The sequence below is a fragment of the Gymnogyps californianus genome, chromosome 4, assembly GCF_018139145.2.
Source record: "Gymnogyps californianus isolate 813 chromosome 4, ASM1813914v2, whole genome shotgun sequence".
Classification (NCBI taxonomy): domain Eukaryota; kingdom Metazoa; phylum Chordata; class Aves; order Accipitriformes; family Cathartidae; genus Gymnogyps; species Gymnogyps californianus.
Window position 1 is genome coordinate 66,031,683 of NC_059474.1, and position 20,846 is coordinate 66,052,528.

The 20,846-nt window shown below is 44.1% G+C and overlaps 1 protein-coding gene across 1 annotated transcript; it reads right to left on the reverse strand.

Moving 5' to 3' along the window:
* Positions 1-8,305: 8,305 nt before the first annotated feature.
* COQ2 (coenzyme Q2, polyprenyltransferase) lies at positions 8,306-18,325 on the reverse strand. The gene is made up of 7 exons (XM_050896547.1): positions 18,115-18,325; positions 17,571-17,737; positions 14,825-14,946; positions 14,510-14,595; positions 13,500-13,633; positions 11,890-12,078; positions 8,306-9,138 (listed from the first exon to the last, which is right to left on the reverse strand). The coding sequence occupies exons 1-7, from the start codon at positions 18,323-18,325 to the stop codon at positions 8,983-8,985; spliced, it is 1,065 nt and encodes a 354-aa protein (XP_050752504.1). The 3' UTR covers positions 8,306-8,982.
* Positions 18,326-20,846: the final 2,521 nt, after the last annotated feature.

Sequence of the window (20,846 nt, forward strand, 5' to 3'; positions counted from 1 at the left end):
GTGCCTGGGGGCCTCTCTCCAAAGCTCTGGTCTCACCAGCCCTTTCAAGAGGCAGAGTAACAACCTCAAGGTTTCAACAGGGTTTTGTTTCAGACACAGAGAAGGGCTTCTGCATCTGAAACTTTTTTTCCAGATGTCTCAGCTGGTTAAATGGAAGAGCAGCTCTCCCCCAAACCTTGCCTCCTTCCCACAACTTGGAATGACTCAGGCGAAAGGAAAATCCCTGCAACTATAAAAGCCAGAGGAGAAAGGAGCTGAGCAAGTGCTAGGGGAAATGTTCACAGCCCTTAGAAATACGGCTAAGGTATTTCATGAGATGAAATACCTCATGAGATTTCATTCATTACGAGATGTGTCAGGTTCACATCTCACCGAAACCGAAGCGACTGTAGTTGGTACAAGGGGAGAGCTGTTCCCTGCCCACGCCTGCGTGTCCCTCGTCCCTCCCATGCCAGGGACACCGCACACGGTGGAGTGGGTCCGCTCAGCTGGCTGATCAGACAGAAAATGGCGCTGGGGTTATGGCTGGGGGGGTGCATTGCCACCTGGGCAAGCTGCCTGAATCCCTCATGCCACAGACACCCAAACATGAGGTCCAGCGCACAGCGGGGAGCTCACAGCTGGGGCCAAGGGCATCAGCTGCTTTGCAGCAGCTCACAGCCACAGCACGTCAGACCCAAAGGAAAGTAGTGGGAGAAGTGGTTTCACATCCATCTGCAGTCGCATGCTGGTTTGGGCAAAGGTTTGTCACAAGATGCTTCACGCAGCCTGGCTGACCTTCTGCTTCCTCCGCTCGTCGTGTTATTTCTCACCATCCTTTCAGTGGTGCCACTCTTCCTCCGGGTCACTCAGATTTACAGGACAATGCCCTCTGGGAATCAAACTTCATCTCAGGAGCTCACGAGGTAAAAAACAACTAAGGTAAAAATCAACAATCAAATCAACCCCCTTGTAACAGACTAGTCCAATTCGTTAATTTTGTAATCTGCTACTTCATTAATTCCCTAACTCACAAATTCACTGACTTGCACCCGCACACAAGCAGAAGAGCTACAGAGGGTGCGAGCACAGGTCCTCCTGTCCCCATCCCTGTCCCCACACAGTGGTGGGAAGCAGGAGAACCTCAGCAGTCCGGCTGCTCTTGGACCAGCTCCGGAGGCTTTTTTGGGTAAGCTGACCTGTGTCTACTTTCCAGCTTGGACGTGTGCTCTGTGTCATTTCTAAGGCCTCCCAAGAGTTTTATCCCAAGCTGCCAGCTGCTGCCACCACGCTGCAGGGGACGATGGACCTTACCTTCTCCTGTCCCTTCTGTCCGGCATACATGATGCCCTTGCTTTAACCTGACAGCGCTGCTCCCAGCGTACATGAGGAGAGGCGTGTTAGCCCAACATCTGAGCAGGAGCTGAGTGATTGTCGTGGTTTAACCCCAGTCAGCAACTAAGCACCACGCAGCCGCTTCCCCCTCCCCCCTCCCAGTGGGGTGAGGAGGAGGAAAGGGAAAAAAAAAAAGTAAAACTCGTGGGTTGAGATAAGAACAGTTTAATAACTAAAGAAAAATATAATACTAACGATTGTAATAATGAAATATAATAATAATAGTAATGAAAAGGAATACAACAAAAAAAAAGGAAGGGAGGGGAAGAAAAAAAAAAACAGTGATGCACAATGCAATTGCTCACCACCCGCTGACCGATGCCCAGTTAGTTCCCGAGCCACGATCCGTGCTCCCGGCCAACTCCCCCCTGTTTATATACTGGGCATGACGTTCCATGGTATGGAATATCCCTTTGGCTAGTTCAGGTCAGCTGCCCCGGCTATGCTCCCTCCCAGCTTCTTGCACACCTGCTTGCTGGCAGAGCATGGGAAACTGAAAAGTCCTTGGCTTAAGAGAAGCGCTACTTAGCAACAACTAAAACATCAGAGTGTTATCAACATCATTCTCACACTAAATCCAAAACACAGCACTGTACCAGCTACTAAGAAGAGAGTTAACTCTGTCCCAGCTGAAACCAGGACAGTGATGCATCACAAAGTTAATCCAACATTAACCAAGGTATTGGCAGAATGACATCCAACACACTTTGCAACAGAATTTGACATGCAACAAGTACTTTTTAAATGTGTTGATGTTACTTAGTAGAATAAGTTGTACTGTTGATTAAAAAGGGCCTTTACTACTTAATAACAAAGATGCTTTTTAAGACAGATGGGAGGAGGCAATCTGAGAGAGAGTTGGCAGTCTCGTTTCTCCCCTCTGCGTGCATGTGTACATGTGTACAACGGGATTTCTTCTGTGTGACTTCATCCACCCGGCACCCAACACGCTCACCCCGATAGCCTCTCATGGTAGATCCCTATGTGTAACCTCCAGTTTTCTGAAGGACCTTCTGACTTACCTTGGCCTAAAGGAATCAGCACTGAGCAGCTCGAACTCTTGAAGGCAACTTTTTGGTCCGCCCCTGCATTGCCACTGATTTCTTGAGCAAGGCCTGAAGACAGCAGATACAACAGCTGCCGCCTTTGCACCCGCTCCATAGCGGATGGCTTCCTTGTACAGATGTCCCAAGATCTCAGAGGACCCTTGACAGCACAGCAGCTCATGACTGGGTTGAGGGACACAGGAAGGAGTGAGAGGACACTCTCCCCATCCTACCCAGCATATGAGAAAAACCAGGCAACTGGTCCACTGTGCAGTGCATTACTGCATCCACTGTGCGGTGTCATGCATGCAGAAGTGGGGGGGAAAAAAAGCATCATGCCAACACTAAGCAAATAAATTCTTCAAGGTCCCTTCCAACCAATGCTTAAATAAAGCACAATGGTAACGCAGGTATTGCCAAAAAATACATCATGGTGTACATAAAGTCTGTGCTTTCCCTCATTTTTCTCTCAAGTACGTTTATTTCCATTTATATATTTCCTGAAAAAGTGGTTAATAGCATGACAGCATTTGGGGGAAAATAAGAGCTCTGATGAAGCTGGAAAATCTGTTTGACAAATATTTGGCCATCTTACAGCATGACAGCCAACACAAAATGCACACAGGTCTTTCTATCAAGCAGCCACGTAACACTGTTGAAGTTTCTCCTCAAAACAGTCCCCTCATGCTATGCATGTGCTGTTGCTTGCAGGGTTAACTTGGAGATAAAACTGTTTCCCTTCAATATGCTTTTCATTCAGAGCTGAACAACACTTTAACAACAGTCCAGGAAAAGAAACAAGGTACTGTGGAAGGGGCATGCAGTTGCTTCCCCCACCCCGCCCTCATAGCTTGTTACAGGCTTGGTTCTGTTATTTATGCAGTTAAAGCAACATATTTTATATTAGATATTTCTCCTTGCTACTCTACCTGTCATAGCCAAGAAGCTCTGCAATTTGGAGGAATGGAGGAATTGTGTTCTGCTGGTGTAAACATTCAGGAGTGGGTTTTGTTTGTTTGTTTTTTTCATTAGGGCAGGGATTTCCGCTCACTCTTCCAGAAATTAAAGCTGTATTTCTAAAAGTTTTGAGCTTGGCATTTGAACAGTTTTTGTCATTGGTTTTGTTTTGGTTTAATTGTATTAGACCTCTTCCTGTTTAGCTCAGACAAAACCATGTGTGCACAGCTGCCTTGCTGGGGGTAGAGGGGTGGTGTTTTTTAACCACCATCATCCAGGAAAAGAAAAGTGCTGTAAAACCAATGAGATTTTTTGCAATTTCTTTTGTCATTCTGGTACTGTTTCTAGCACGCACTGTGTTAAAATTTGCTCTGCGCTTTTGCCTCCATCACAAACTACAAGGAAGCATTGCAGGAAACTCACCTCTCCAGTATGCCAGGAGCCTTCAGCTAGTACCAGAAGTTCACATTATGCATGGCCCATTAACATCCACATTTTTTCTTGTCAGCTTTGTTTTGAAGCTTAAATGGATCTTCTCTCGCCAGTATTTGCACTGTGATGCATTTAGAAACAAATTAATGGCCCTTTCCCTGCTTTTGCCAAAAGGAAAAAACAAAGAAACGCCCACAAAATACATTCTCCAGCGTCTGTTTACCACACCAGTCCTTCACCACAACGGTTGTGCTTTCAGTGTCTTCGCTGAATACTAGCTAACCACAATGCTGATGCCTGTAAATGTGGAATTTTCCACTTACTAGAATTGTTGTGGCTGGACCAAATTGGATTTTTACTGTTTTGGGGAAGTCAGGAAGGCTCTAAGATAAGAGGCTCCTAAATAATGTCACTAGGACAGTTCGACCTTAGAGAAAATAGTTACGCAGAACCGTAAAGCAATTTTAAAACAAGCGCCTCAACCAAAACAGACTGCCCTTGAACGACATGATATACATGATCCCAGAACTGAGTATGCACAAAAGCAGAGGTCAGCCAGCGGACACAGTGAGGAAGAGTATATCCTTCATCTAGAGACCCCTGACGACCACCCGGAGACATAAACAGACATGCGCAACAGACATTTGCATATGATAATGAGTTCCTGGAAATCTGATGAATATGTATGTAGAGCTTGCATATAAACTATGCAATTAACCTGACTGGACACACACAATAGGAGGAGATATCCCCTGTGTGTCCAGCGCTGCAATAAAGAATACCTACTTAATAGTCCCTAGACTATTGAGTCTTTGATTTCAGCCTTTCACGGCAACAATGCCATGCTGGTACACGTGATGGGTTACCTTAATTTTCAGCCAGCTTTTTAGTGACTTCAGCACACAGGATGCTTTGATCTTTCCACATGCCGACACACCTTTCTGACTTTGAGTCGTGCCACCTTTTCATTCCCATGTTATGCTACCAGTGGCTGGTGCTACGCCTGACCTACTGACCTGGTGACCCCCCGCGGCCGGACTGCCTTCCAGCCACGCTGGCTGGCCCATGTCCTCCCACCCATGCTGTTTGCACACCACAGTTCTGAGCTAGGTGCCTGCAGCACATACTTTCCCGAAATTAGAGGGAGGGAAAAATCTGACCCCCTTGCATTAACGATACCATATTTACCAGGAAATACACGAATAGCAAAATCCAGGCACAATTCGCTTTGGATGACCCTATGGCGAGTCCCTCCCCCTGGTGTCACCGAAATCGGGAATAAACCTCTTAACACGGATGTAGCATTAAGAAGCAGGCATTCTTTTATTATAGCGCTGGATGCACAGGGGATCATTCCACCTAACGTGCATACCTGGTTAACACACAGTAAAGCATTTTATACCTTTCGAGCAACAGTTATCAATATTTTTACAGTTTTGCTTAGTTATCCTCGTTCCTATTGGTTCTCGCAAGCCTCATCTCCACTTAAAGTTGCAGTGTCCTCAATGAGTGATCCGCATGCGCAGTTGACTCTTGAGGTGGTCTCTGGGGGTCCTCTGGTGGTCTTCGATAGTCTTCCTCACGATGTCCCTTGTTTGAACTCTGCTTCTGCGCAGGCTCAGTTAACTTCTGCATACTTTGCATTTCTTGTGAATACCCAAAACTGATAAAGACCTACTGAAGCCTACCTACTTTCTAATTACAAGGACATCCTGACCATATATCCTTTCTCTTATCTACTGAATAGGAAAATGCATGCCATAATTGGCAGCTAATTGGTAGCCTAGCCTAATATTTAGCAGCTAACACTTAATTACTAAATAGTTTTATTATGGTATCAATCCCTCCTTTTCTTTTGAGGGTTGTAGCTCTTTGGAGCTCAAACCTCAGTTATATATTTAAATTAACTCTGCTTCTCCGGGTTTGGCTCATTTTGTAACTCAGTCAGCAGAGCCAGGGGGTACAATACCGACGTCGAGGAACATCTGACCCTCTTATCACATACTGTTACTTGCTAATCTTTGGTATGTAGGCCTACTTGTCCTTGGTATGCAGACTTGCTCATCTCTGGTACGCAAGCCTGCTTGTTTTATCTGTACAAAATTTACACAAAGGGGCTCTTCATCAAATTGTCTTAAGTCTTTGGTAACACTGGCAAAAGTGAGTGTGAAAGCCCCCATGTGCCACTGTCCCAAGCGGGCTTCGGAGTCACGGATCCAGCCCCACCAAGAAGGGCTGCCGATGCCTTGGCAACCCCTCCCCGTATCCCCGCAGGAACTAGCACCCCTACGTTCATACGGCTACTCCTGCACAAAGAGCTGGTGTTCCTCTGATACACCTTTCTACAAAGTACAATGGAAGCGCACAAAGGCAAGCGTTCTGTTGGTTACAGAGTTTTCTGTTTCGCTGGGCAACGGCCAGCGTTTCACATTTGCCTTTGCAAGGCACACTTGACCTTCCTGCTGTCTCCAAAAGCATTGTTATCTCAACGTCCTGTGGAGGAACATTTGGAAAAGGAAGGGGAGGAGAAATGCAACTTTCGAAACTGGAGGAGAAACTTCCAGAGGACACTGTTTATTTGTGCAAAAGCACACTAGCTAATAATGAAGCTGCTGCTTAGGGATAGGTATATTTGACAATTTTGTAACAGACTGTATCTAAATACAGCGGAGAGTGTCTTTGGAGAGATTCGGAAAGGAATAGCTTGGGAATGGAAGGAGAAGATAAGATATGCACATATACGTGCCAGCAGATACAAACAGGGTTTTAGCCAGGAAGTAGTTCAGCCTTTGCCTCTTTTGCACTTAAAAAGTTATTTCTTATTTCTGTGTATTAATCATAAAATGCTCACGCAAATAACACTCTCAGTATTATAGCCTAGAACCTAAACCTTTCTTCATTTTTCAGGCAATGAACCTAAAATACAGCTATGGCTTATCCTTGTAAAATGCATTTTGAGATGAATTTGGAAAACCCCCACAGAAAACATGCAATAATTTTCAAGTTTAGGACATGAGGACTGTTTTGAAACTTGAATTTTTACTCTATCTAGCTACCCCTTCTTCCTCCTCTCATTACAAGACAAACACTTGCTTGTGACAAGTTGTCATCGGACAAAGGACACCAGTAGGTTCAAAGGCACTACAAAATGTGAGCTCTTCCCAAATCTAAGCTACTTAAAGACACTTTAATATGTTAAAAACAGATGAATAACTTTTGCCACAATCTCTAAGGTAATATTACAAGTATGAAGAAACTGATCGATACTAATTACATCACAAGACTTTTTTATTACTAGTAAATGCCTTATAACCAAAGTTCAACATAAAGTTGGATGCGTCCAATTCTCCCTCTACAAAATGCAACTTTGTCACGTAATTGTTCAGAAACTTACTACTCTTCATTTTTAAACTGCTTTTCTTCAACTTAATACTTCCTCCACCCCAAAATTATAAACCCTATTTAAGAACAATTTCTGTGTAAGGACCAAGGAGGCCCTAAAAGCAGTTACGCTTCCTAACATTTTCACATATTTCTATCGTATATGCAGTCAGGCTGAAAAATTTACTCTTTCTAATTTGCTCAAAATATATTTGACATCCCTTGTTTAAATAGTAAAAGAAAAAACAACTTTACAAGGTGTACATTAAAAACAAGTGTTCAGAACCCAGAGAAGTCTGTTCCAGCCCCAAAAAGGATCTTCCGTAACCAAAGCCACTGACTTATTATATGCTTTCTCATTTCCCTGCAACAGGAACTTCTTTGCCTGTTCACCATCATCGGTAATGCAAAACCACAGTTAGTAAACCCTGAACGCATGGCTCTGGACTGCAATGTCTCTTAGACATATCAGTTCCAATAACCTTAAAATATGATACCTATCTTCACAGCTAGAGCAGTACGCACCCTTATTTTTGGTGCGACTGCACGCACAGTTGTGCCCCACGACTCAAGGAGCAGAGCAGGCATCAGGAAACGTTGGAATACCGCAATGAGCTTGGCAACCAAACGCTCTGCATCACCCAACCACAGCCCTGCAGGCAGGCATATGCAAAGCGTCCTGTGGAGAAAAGCTTGCTTGCATTGCCTACCAGTATGTAAACTGAGGTAAACTCCACCCTATCATTTTCCTAGAACAGGCGTGTCCGTTGCTCCTTCCACAGAAATTAATTCCAGAATGCGCCATACAAGCTCTTTAACACCATGAGCTGAAGAAAAGATTAACTACCATGCAAATCATGTAGCTGAGAGAGCATAAACCAGTTGAGAACATAAATGGTTTGGAGCAATGTAATTGTTAGCCAGCAGTTGCTGGTTTTATTGTTTATGGGCAACCTCCTATAAACAAGTTCTTCCTGTAAGACTACAAATAAAACCAGAAGGCATAAGTCAAAATGAATAGAATTAAAAAATAAAAAAAAAAGAGGATCACTTTGCATGATGAATTCATAGCTCAGGGTCAATGACCAGTCACACACACTTGCAAATAGCTCTGGGCTGCTCTGTTTTTATTTTAAGTCAGTAGTCTGTGTTCAAATCATTCTTGATAAACGAGCTCAGCTCACTCTGTGCAGGCAACTTTGCAGAAGCCTGTTCTTTTCATGTGAAAAGGAACCACTGCCAGCAATCACAGCAAGAGCAAAAGGTAATTTTAATTACTTCTCTATTGACTTCTTATTCTGGACCTCACACACTCACTGCTTCCAGACATCTCAGGATAAAAATTGTTACTGCAATTCTTTCACGCCACAAGCTCCAACTCAAACTGAAAATTAGTCATGTAATAAATCAGAACACCAAACATGTACAGCCAGATTTTATTTACATCCTGAAATCACTTTGCATTTTCCCACGTGCTGTCACTAAGAGACATCTGTTTCGTATAAAATCTTGGGCTCACAGTCTTGAGAGCTTGACAGAAGTTTGCTTGTACTACACAGGACCAGCAGAGCTTCACTTGTTGAAGCTTCTATGGAGGCTGAAGTCATTTAAGGATAATCAAAACTTACATTGTAGGACAGTCTCATTTGCACGTTTTTAGAAACAAGAATGTTTTCACCAGCTTTTATACATAAACAGTATAAAGCCTCTATAGTTATGTTAAAAGTGTTTTCCTTCTTATAGTACTTACATTTTAGCTGGACTAAAATATCAGTATTTACAGTAATTTCAACTACCTGTTTGCTACAGGCTCTTCTACATTTTTTAAGTCTTTTCGTTTCCACAAATTTCCAAGCACAATCCCTATGAAGAGCAGAACTCCTACAGTGCGATTTGAAGCAAATTTCTTCCAACAGTCTTCAGGTTTGTCTATGTCCAAAGTGTAAATCTGCAAAAGCACAGTGTAACATTCTAGTATTATTATTCTACAGACTCATAAATATTTGACACATCACAAAAAGACACAAAAAGGTCTGTAACTTCAAAACCTGAATCTCAAATTCTAAAGTCTACACATACCTCCACAAGAAACACGAACACTCTGTGCTTACAAAGGATTTTTTGCATAACTGGCATCTATGTTTACTTGACAGATTCATTCAACATACAGCAGAAAAGTCAAGGATCACATATGAACACGATTCCTGGACCCTCTCAATGAAGGATCATACAAACAGCCTGCATACTGGTGTGTCTGGTTTGATATTTAAAAATGTAAAAATATCTGGGCATGTAAGTAAGTCTTTTTGAGATTTTCCTCAGTAGGTAGCCACCTAATTCTTCAATGGGAACTTTAAATAAAAATAAAACCCCCCAAACCTGCCTGCACCTTTAAATCTCTGCTGCAAGGTGTTGCTCCTTGTTTCAGTAGAGATAAGGCACTGGAGAGCCAGCAGTGAACCAGGCTAACTGGAATGCACAGGAAGGTGCCCAGCCCTGCCTGGCCACACAGGGCTGGTTTAGTCCACTCGCTCTTAGCCACGTTCGTTCAACTCTCTTGCAAAAAAGAACCAGGACACCTGTAACAACAGCTAGAAGCAAGCCTTGCCCAGCTTGGCAGCTGTCTGCTGTGAGTCACAACTAAAGGTGAAAAAACCCACGCAGTGCAACAAGAGCAAAGTTACTGAAAAATATTCCCGGAAACAAAACTTGGTGCAAAAGTCTTGAGAAGGATGACAAGAGGAATGTTAAGCAACACAAGTGAAAGGATTAATAGAAAAGTACCCCCCAAAACCTCAAACCTTGCAATTCAGCCTCTGAAGAAGTCAAAACAGAACGTATCTGACTAAAAGAAGTGAAACCTTCCCTGGGAAACCTGTTCCTCTGCCATTTGCAGTCGTACAGAGGCGACAGGGCTGGGTTCTGATCAAATAATCTGAAACGCTGTTCACAGGCTTCTAAGACACGATGTTATCCACACCCTTGAAAACCTGTCAGGCCCTCAAGCACAGGGAACTGAAAACACTGAACTGACAAATAAAACCCAACAGCAGCCAAGCCATGAGATACACCTTCAGAAATGCAAAGCAAATAAAAGATGTTATTTTTCTATCAGTGAACTTCTTGAGTGGGATAGAAATTTGACACCTTCATGACCCAAATTCCTCTGTCTCGGGCACAAATTCAATGAATTGCGGAAAACCTACCCCTCATGCGTCTTACTCAGCTTTCTAAACTCAGTTAGTTAAGCACACGTTCAGAAATCTTGAACAAGAAGATAAGCATGAGAATGTTTAGGCAGAACTAATATTAAAATAATCACTCAAAAAGAAGCTACTCTGTGGTACACAGAACAATGCTGCTCTTGTGACTTTGGCAACTTACACAATTGTTGTGCACTCTTCACCACTTACATTCAATAGGTCTGAATTCTCATTTATAAAAACCCTCCCTGCAGGAAAGTAATTTCCATTTGTGCCAAAACTACAATGTAAGGCCTCTCTGACAATTCAAACTGTAAATGATTATGCAGCAGAACGTAGTATTCTTTCCCTCATAGATTTCCAAGCACAATTGCTATGAAAAGCAGTGGCTGACAAGTACCAGACTACATCATCCCAAGAATTCTCTTACTCAGAGGTATGTTTAATATCCATCACCTGCATGAGCTCCCCTCATTAAAGTGTAACGTAAGTCTAATGTGCTTTAAAAAGTTTCATGTTAATCACAGACTTAACTTCTCAGACTGTCGACAATTTTACCACTTGCAACGCACAAACCTCTTTGCTATCACTCACCTATCAAGACCAGCAATTAATTTTCATATAAACTGATTTGTCACTACAAGACTGGGCAACACAGTTGTTAGGATTCAGAAAGAACAGGGTAACAAGGTCCTATCTGCTTCCTTGACTGACAAAGCTAATTTCTTTCTTTCTGTTACTCATTAAAATTTCTAAACTAATACAACTACAAGACTGAACTAGCTTGTTCTCTGTTATAAAAAGAACTGAATTAGAACTGTCAATTACCGTAAAATTATAATATTAACATCTGCTACAGGTGAACAAGCCACAGAAAATTTTGTTATACTGTCAGATCCCAGACTGAAGCTCCAGACCACAGTACAGAATAATTATTTAGATGTAAAATTGACCATCTCTGAGAGACAGAACACGCATCATTCATTTTCATATAGCTACTGTACAGCATGTTATTAAAAAAAAAGCCTGCATGTGTCCTTGATACTGTAGACCATATAATCTTTTAAAGAAAGTGAATGATCATAATATACATCAATTGCAGTCTCAGATCATATTTGCCAGACATAGCAAGAGCTGTATCAGAACAGTAAAAGCTGCACAATCTTGCAGGATATTGAGGTGGATCTAGCTGCAGCTGCTACTGGAAGCAAGAAGAAAACCATTCCCTTGAGATCACAGCTTCATGCGAGGCAGTTATTTTGGTTAGGAACAGACTGAAAACCAGTGCTCTACAGTCTGTGGACCACTGGATGTCTCTTCAAACAAAAGGCCTGCAAAAGGTACTTAAGAGAAGCAACCTTATTGTGAGAAGACTTCAGATCTCTTTACAGGAAGTGGGTTTTTTAGGTAGTTGGCGAATTGATGGGGGTTGAAAAGCACTCTGATTTCTTATCAAGAACTTCCACGTGGAAAAAATATAAATAAATCCATCAAACCTGGTGCGCTAGGTGAGCCCCTATGGCAGCCACAGCTGAGTAATACGGGAATGTCTGGTTACAATTCATTCCTGCCATGCACAAACTCAGGAGCATTGCAAGGCTGAAGCCACTGAGCCACTGCTTTGTATCCTCCTTGAACTGTAATGCTGTTGACTTCACACCGATAATGATGTCGTCCCTCTTATCCTAGAATGAAAGGATGAATTAGTAAAAAATCCACAATCCAACTGCCACTTCACTAAGGAAAATAAGAAGGAGGGCCTTGCTTAAGATTCCAACGCTTCTTATTAGGAACCCAATTTAAGTGCATTTGTAGGTCTCCACATTAAAATTTAAATTAGAAGGTTGGTCCTTAGAGCTGCTTTAGCAGCGTGTTGGGTTTGTGTAGCGGGGGAGGGGCTACCGGGGTGGCTCCTGTGAGAAGCTGCTAGAAGCTTCCCCGGCTCCAAACTCGGACCCGCCTCTGGCAGAGGCCGAGCCCATCAGCAATGGTGGTAGCGCCTCTGTGACAGCATATTTAAGAAGGTGAAAAAACCAAAAGACTGGAGAGAGAGTAAGATGGAGGAGGAAGAAGAAGAAGAGCAAGAAGAAGAAGAGCTACAGTAAAAAAAGAGGAGAGGAAAAAGAAGATGGGAGAAGAAGAGGAGCTACAGTGAGGAGAGGAGTGGGATGTGAGAGAAACAACCACGCAGACACCGAGGTCAGTGAAGAAGGAGAGGGAGGAGGTGTGCCGGAGCAGAGATTCCCCTGCAGCCTGTGGAGGACCCCATGGTGGAGCAGGTGGCTGGGCCCAGAAAAGGCCGCCACTCTGTAGGAAAGCCCACACTGGAGCAGTTCATGGAGGACTGCACCCCGTGGAAAGGACTTGAGTTGGAAAAACTCATGGAGGGCTGACCCCCGTGGGAGGGACCCCATGCTGGAGCAGGGGAAGAGTGTGAGGAGTCCTCCTCCTGAGGAGGAAGAAGCGGCAGAGACAACGTGTGATGAACTGACCGCAACCCCCATTCCCGCCCCCTGTGCTGCTGGGGGGAGGAGGTAGAGGTATCAGGAGCAAAGCTGAGCCCGGGAAGAAAGGAGGGGCAGGGGGAAGGTGTGTTTTTAAGATACGGTTCTATTTCTCATCATCCTACTCTGATTTGGTTAACAAATTAAATTGGTTTATTTTTCCCCAAAATTGAGTCTGTTTTGCCTGTGACCATAAGTGGTGAGTGATCCGTCCCTGTCCTTGTCTCAACCCACGAGCTTTTTGTTGTATTTTCTCTTCCCCATCCCGCTGGGGGGAGGACTGAGCGAGCAGCTGCGTGGTGCTTTGTGGCTGGCTGGGCTTAAACCACGACAAGCAGCCAAGAGCTAATACCAACGTCAAAGTTACTTACACAATGCAAATGCGTAAGCACACAAAGTGCATTATACTTCCAGCTTTCTACCTGATATGTAAAACATTGGCAAACAGCAATAAAAGGTGCAAGGGCTGGGGTTTCTTTGGTGCTGTTTTAGCTCAGCTGAGGGTGAAGAACTGCAACATGTTAGTACTGCTGTTTGACAACAAAGTTGTAAATTAAACACACAAACATACAGATACCTAAAATTTCCCACTGTTACTTTACCTGATGTGCGTAAATGGTATCGTATACCAGCGTCCACATTACTCCAGCGAAGTACAAAGGCAAACACACAGACCACTCACATGACCCTTTGATGGCAGACCAGCCAAGAAGGGCTCCCCAATTAAATGTAAGCCCTAAAAACAGAGTGGAAAAAAAAGAAAAAAGTTAAAAGGTTGCAAGGAGCAACCTAAATTACATGTATAAAATTAAATATTATTTGTTCAAGCGTATATCATATCAGCAGCTTTTTGTACAATACTGGCATCTCTCTTTTTCTACCACTTATTTTCAGGCAGGTAATAAATACAAGTAATTTGACATTAAATACTCTGGACATACAAGGAGAAATACATGTAGCCATGCATTTTTCCCCAATTTAAATTTGACTTTATTAGCATAGGGAAACATTTGCAGAGAACCATTCCATTGTACTCAAACAATGGGTCTCAAGTTAAAATGCTTAGATGTCAGTATAACAAAAGATGTCAGTATAACTGACTGCAAAAGAGTGCACAGCAGCCAACTACGGCACTTCAAGGCTGAAAATGACAATTTTGGTTGAAATGCTGAAGGCAGCTGGAATGTGAAGGCTGAGATACAAAGATATGTTTTAGTAGCTCAGCCTGAAATACAAGCACCATCAGTTTCTGCACAGGAGTTATTTTAGAGGCTAAAGACTGAAACACAGGACAAACGCATGTTTAAGAAAGGTTTCAAGATAACCCCGAAACTAAAGCTGATTCTCAAATGACAAATATTTATTTTCTCTCTCCCGTCACTCTGTCAAAACAAGGAACTGATTTTAACAAAAGAACTCCAAACCCAAACATCAACTCTTATATGTGTTATAAATTGTTTAAGAAGCTTCTGGCACAACAGAACTTTGTCAATAAGGTATTTTTAATATAAAGTTATAAAAAATCAGATTGCTGAAGTTCAATTACTAATTTGTAAAACACCTCAAAAACTACATCTGAAGAAAAAAAATAGTAAAAATATTTCCAGCTCACCCAAAACTAACTGTGGCCAATATGTTATTCTCTTCATCAGAGGGTAGGTTATCACAAGAGACAAAGAGGCTGCTCCCAGAACGATACTGTAAAAGTACTAAGAGATTTATTGTTTGCCAGTCTAAAGATCGCAAGATATAGTGCAGCATTACAGGAGCTGTACATAGTACTCAACTAATTCTTTTACTTCCAAATACAATTCCACAACTAATAACCTCCTCCCTCCGTCTCAACCTTTTCTGCTGAAAATCTCTGTGCTTAACTCTGGACCCAGAATCAAATTTAAAAAACCCCAAAAGATAACTTATACGTCACCTATAGTAATTCAGACACAGAAGCACACAAAGCGCCAAGCTAAGCTGTCCCCCAAGAAAAATGAAGGACTGAAAAGTGGAAATATCTCCAGCTGCCAGAGGCCTACTTGCTGTCCTCACAACCTAAACATGGAAAGAATAATGTTAATACCAGATCCAACATAACACATTCCAATGTATCTTAAAACTAAAAGTCACACCATTGGCATATAAGTGGAAAAATAAACAGAAACAGGTCACAGAAGATATGAGACGGGGTTCCTTCAATGATAAAAACCTAGCATATCATCACGGACATGAGCTGTATTTCTAAGCAGCAGCACTTATAATAGAAGCATGCAGGCTTTAAAAACTAGAGCAGAAATAAAGTGCAACTTGTGTGTAAGGAGGCTGATTAGAAACACTGTAGACATCTTGTATATGAATTTTATTACCTTAGAAAAAAAAAATCAGACTTAAAAAGTTGTGAGCTAACTATCACAATTTCGAGCAGCACTTCTGTGCTTAAACGCTTTAAAGTGATTACCATGTAAAATATCGCAAAGATGCAGGGCTCCTCTAGCACACATAACCATTGTTAGTAACTGTGAAAGAGCAATGAATTTAATCCTAGTCAGGATACAATGGAGTTTAGAAACTATGTCTGCAACAAGAAATCATACAAGGCAAACTGAAGGAAGAAACAAATATCAGAAAAAAGTTAAACTGAAATCTATGGTGAGTTACTTGCCGAAGGTGACCATTGCCAAAAGAAAAAAAAAAAGACAAAAGTTTTGCATGTTGATGAAAATGGTGTAACGTCTATTCAAAGAGGTTCGAAAGCCAACTTTTTACAGAATACTATATATGTATAAAGTGTTCTGCATATGCTCTAATAATGTGAATTTAAATAAACTCTTTTAGTTTGTTCTCCCCCACCCAATCAGGTTACGTTAAACGTCAGATAATGCTTTTGCAGTTTAAACATGCACTGAACATGTGAATTTGTGACCAATTCCACTGCACATTGTAACCAAACATGGGATGTTGCATTTAAAGAAAAGAACAGAAAACATTTACCAAATAATCAGTAACAGAAAATCTAAAACCCCAAACCACCACCCACAAGCCAACATCCTGCTATTGACCCGGCCTCTATCGCACTTGTTTTGAAGATATCCTTTTAAGGGATATGAGAAAGAGCTGCGATGGGAATTCTTAAAACTTTACATCTAACCACATCACATTAATGCATAAAAGAATTCATTATATTGAAAATTCCATCTTACTAATCACACACCCCACCTTGTCAAATATTTTTAGCATACATAGTTGTTAATAACCTCTGAACCCTAAACCATCCAAAGCTGCCACAAAACCTGTACTGATTCATTGCCTTCCCAACAGCACAAATACAACAATGCTGTAAGAAGAACTTCACCTATCGGATTGGCTCACTATCCTGTCTCTTGCCAGTGCCGAAACCCAAAACCCAAAACCAGAGGAACAATAAAGGGACAGAAAATAGCTGTGACACATCACCAGGATACTCCCCTCCAGCCTGTACCTGTGCACATTTCAACATCTGACACTGGGCACTGCCTTTTGCTTACTTCCCTCTTCTGAACAAAAGGGAGATGAAAAAGACAATATAATAGAAGAGGATTAGCTCAGGGTTGGGCATGTGTCCTGGTTTCGGCTGGGACAGAGTTAACTTTCTTTTTAGTAGCTGGTACAGTGCTGTGTTTTGGATTTAGTGTGAGAATGATGTTGATAACACTCTGATGTTTTAGTTGTTGCTAAGTAGCGCTTCTCTTAAGCCAAGGACTTTTCAGTTTCCCATGCTCTGCCAGCAAGCAGGTGTGCAAGAAGCTGGGAGGGAGCAGAGCCGGGGCAGCTGACCCGAACCAGCCAAAGGGGTATTCCATACCATGGAACGTCATGCCCAGTATATAAACAGGGGGGAGTTGGCCGGGAGGCGCGGATCGCGGCTTGGGAACTAACTGGGCATCGGTCAGCGGGTGGTGAGCAATTGCATTGTGCATCACTGGTTTTTTTTCCTTCCCCCCCTTCCTTTTTTTGTTGTATTCCTTTTCATTACTATTATTATATTTCATTATTACTATTGTTAGTATTATATTTTACTTCAGTTATTAAACTGTTCTTATCTCAACCCATGAGTTTTACTTGTTTTCCTTTCCTTTCCTCCTCCTTACCCCACTGGGAGGGGGAGGGGGAAGCGACTGCGTGGTGCTTAGTTGCTGACTGGGGTTAAACCACGACAGCATGATACTCTTAACAGCCATTCTCATGAAGAAATTAACAACATCAAGGAAACCCTGCTTCTGAAAATTAAAAAAAAAAAAAAAAAAAGTGGTTCTTGGGTAGATCGTAACTAGCAAGTGTAGCAAAAAAGTGTTATTTATTTTGTTGTCGTGCAAAACAAAGTTGAAAAATAAACTTGTTCAAGTACTACCTACAGCTGACAACAACATATATTTTATCTTACAGAGGTAAGTACTCTAGAAGACTTACTACAGTCCTAGTCAGAGAAGTGTTATACAAAATAGAATGATTACTACTATTCTAGGAGGAAACGAAGACAAATTAATTGCACGCATCTCAGATAGAAACAGAGGAATTTCTGAACCTGGAGCCCTATGCCTGCACTCAGCAAGGCAATGTTGGAGATGAGCGGACATGTACGTGATTAATTAACCAGCAATTCACTTCCCTAGGTCTTTGCAAGCCCACGGGGGTTTCTCTACCTTTTTGTCAAAGTCGCTATCCCACATGTCATTGATCGTGCAGCCGGCTCCGCGCATGAGCACCGCTCCGATGCCGAAGAGGGACAGCATGTGCCAGTCCGGGAGGCAGCCCGGCTCGGCCGCCAAGCCGATGCTCCAGGTGCACGGCAGGTACAGCAGCCACGTCCCTGAGGGAAGGCAAAATCCGCGGGTGGGGTGAGGAGGGAAACGGGGAGCCGGGGGCCGCGGGGCAGGACGGCAGCTCGCTGCCGAGTAACGGCACGGCCGAGCAGACGCGCGCTTCTTTGGCAAAACCCTCCGCCCGACGCGAGGGCGCCTGTGGCCGGGGAGGGGTGCTACGGCCACCGGCACAGGACCCGCCACACCGCCGCTCCCCGGCCGCCCGTCGGGGCCGGCATCAGCGGCGCGCCCCGACCCGCCGCAGCCCCACGCGTCGCCATGGTTACCGCGTCACTATGGGTGCGGCGTCACCATGGCTACCGCGCCCCCAAGGCTGCCGCGTCGCCATGGCTACGGCGCCGCCCGCCCCCCCCGCCCCGCTCACCGGTGGGCTGGTGCAGCCGCATGAGGCGCAGGTAGGGCCGCAGCGGGCCCGGCGCGGCGCGCACCAGCTCGGCCGCCGAAAAGCTGAGCGGCCGCGGGGGTGCCGGCGGCGCGGAGGGGCGGCGCAGCGGCGGGCCGGCGGCGGCGAGGGGCAGGCGGGCGGCGCGGACGCCCGGGGCGCCCCGACAGAGGCGCGCCAGGAGCGCCGCCATCTTGCCGCCGCGCCGCCGCCGCGCTTCCGGTGTCACGCGGCGCCGCGCATACGCAGCGCCCCCGTCCTCCCCGTCCGGGGGAGCGGGGCCGGGGCCGGGCGTCCCCGGGAATCGGAACTGCGGGTCAGGCCGGGCGGAGCCCGCCCCGGCGGCACTGAAGCAGCCGTTACCCGTAGGCCGCGAGGCCCGGCAGGTGTCAGCAGGAATCGGTCTGCCGTGGTCCTGGTACGGGGGACGGCAGCCAGGTCTCCTGGCACGGGGTGTGAGGGAGGCTGGAGCTTCGCCTGCCGTCGGCTTCGAGCAGCAAATACTGACAGAGCGCCCGAGGGGGACCGATGGCAAAACGAGAGGATGCACAGATGTAATAAGTTCTGTAATCTTTAGTTACTGTACCTCAGCACCTCACTAAAAGCATGTGTGCTGTTTTTACTACTAAATTTCTTCAAAGTCTTCCATGGTATTTTTTGAAATCCCATAGGTGGCTGTATATCATCAAACATATCAAGACACACATGTTCATGCATCAGCGTATGTCTCATCTCCCAAACCTTTCCAGACTGTAGTTAATAAAAATTTCTGATTTCATACATGGCTTTTGGATCTCTGTCCTTCATTCACTCAGTTCTCTCACCATCTTACGTGAGTTATTGCATAAACCGGGGAGGCAGGGGAGCTTTCGACAGAGCCATAAAAACTTTGTCTTGCATAGCGTGGTTTCAGTGAGAAAATGTCCCCAGATTTGCTGCTGAAAGATTTCTTGGAGAATTCAGTGTCCCTGTAGTGTATAACTTCTGTCTCATTCCACACTTCCTTCAGCTTGAACGACTGACATATACTGACAAAAACCAAGGGAAACCATTTTGAACTTGTAATTTCCCAAAATCTTGACTACCAGGAGGAAATAAAAAACCAATATGATGGAGAAATGACTTTCACATTTTTCTGTTCGCTGTTTTGATGAACATTACGCCACAGCAGTAAAACGATTTGCACAGGACCATAAAAGAAACAGTTGCTCAACTCTGATGAACTGTAAATAATACTTCTTTTTGTGACCTTGGCTCTGTCTCATGCTAACGAGGTCAGTCATTGTGGGCTTTCTTCAGGTACAGAGGAGTGTCAGAGGCGTGTTTGAACGCTGCATCCTGGAGGACAACGAGCAAGTCCTGGCAATGCGTGCCCACAGCCTTTCTGCCTGCTGTGTCCATAGGAACTCCAATACTCCGATTTTCACTGGGTGGGTGTTCCTGTGCAGACACTGTGGGTGTTTTTTTTTATTCTGTGTGATGTGGTGAGCAAACCCTGGACCGTCTGCAGACAATTTTTAAGGAGCTCATGAAAGTAAAGCAGAAAAGCAGACTTCACTGTCACTAGATTTATATTCACTATAAGGTGGCCTGGCCCCTCACTGAAAAATATCTAGGGAATAGCGTATTTCAGACTTTGAAAAATCACTAAAAGCTATTAAGGCCTGTCATGGTTTAACCCCAGCCAGCAACTAAGCACCACGCAGCCACTTCCCCCTCCCAGTGGTGTGGGGAGGAAGAAAAAAAAAGTAAAACTTGTGGGTTGAGATAAGAGCAGTTTAATAACTAAAGTAAAATAAAATACACTACTAACTAAGAATAATAATATAATAATAATAATAGTAATGAAAAGCAATATAACAAAAAAAAGAGAAATAAAATGCAAGAAAAGACAAGTGATGCACAATGCAATTGCTCACCGCCCGCTGACTGATGCCCGAGCGGCGATCTGCGCCCCCCCGGCCAACTCCCCCCTGTTTATATACTGGGCATGACGTTCCATGGTATGGAATATCCCTTTGGCTGGTTCGGGTCAGCTGTCCTGGCTGTGCTCCCTCCCAGCTTCTTGCACACCTGCTTGCTGGCAGAGCATGGGAAACTGAAAAATCCTTAACTTAAGAGAAGCGCTACTTAGCAACAACTAAAACATCAGAGTGTTATCAACATCATTCTCACACTAAATCCAAAACACAGCACTGTACCAGCTACTAAGAAAAAAAATTAACTCTGTCCCAGCCGAAACCAGGACAAGGCCCCATTGTCTTGTTTGACTCAAATCTGAGTTGATGGTCAAATTGCCCCTGATTCTAAGATTATCAGTTTCCTTATTTTCACATACATTAAATGATCCCCTATACAAAGGCCTCATGACACAACTTACTCCACCTTCCAGGAACTGATTTACAGTAAATCCAAGGTGAGTAATCCAAGCTCCAGAGTCAAAAATGCAAAAGTAAATTGGAACTTGTGCGAGATACAATCGTTGTTCCTGGTCTTAGATAAGCGTGTGTGTATATAAATATATATATTGACATTCAAGGCCCAGACCCCAAGGTTTACAACATACACAGAGAAAAAAAAGCCCTTGAGATAAGGTGCCCATGGGGCAGGCGTTGCTGCTGCAGACGGGTCCTGCGAGGGTGATGTTCGCCTCCAGTTCTGACCGTACCTGTCTTGGTGTGCTGGGATCCAGCGTCTCGTTCCCTATGCTCCCC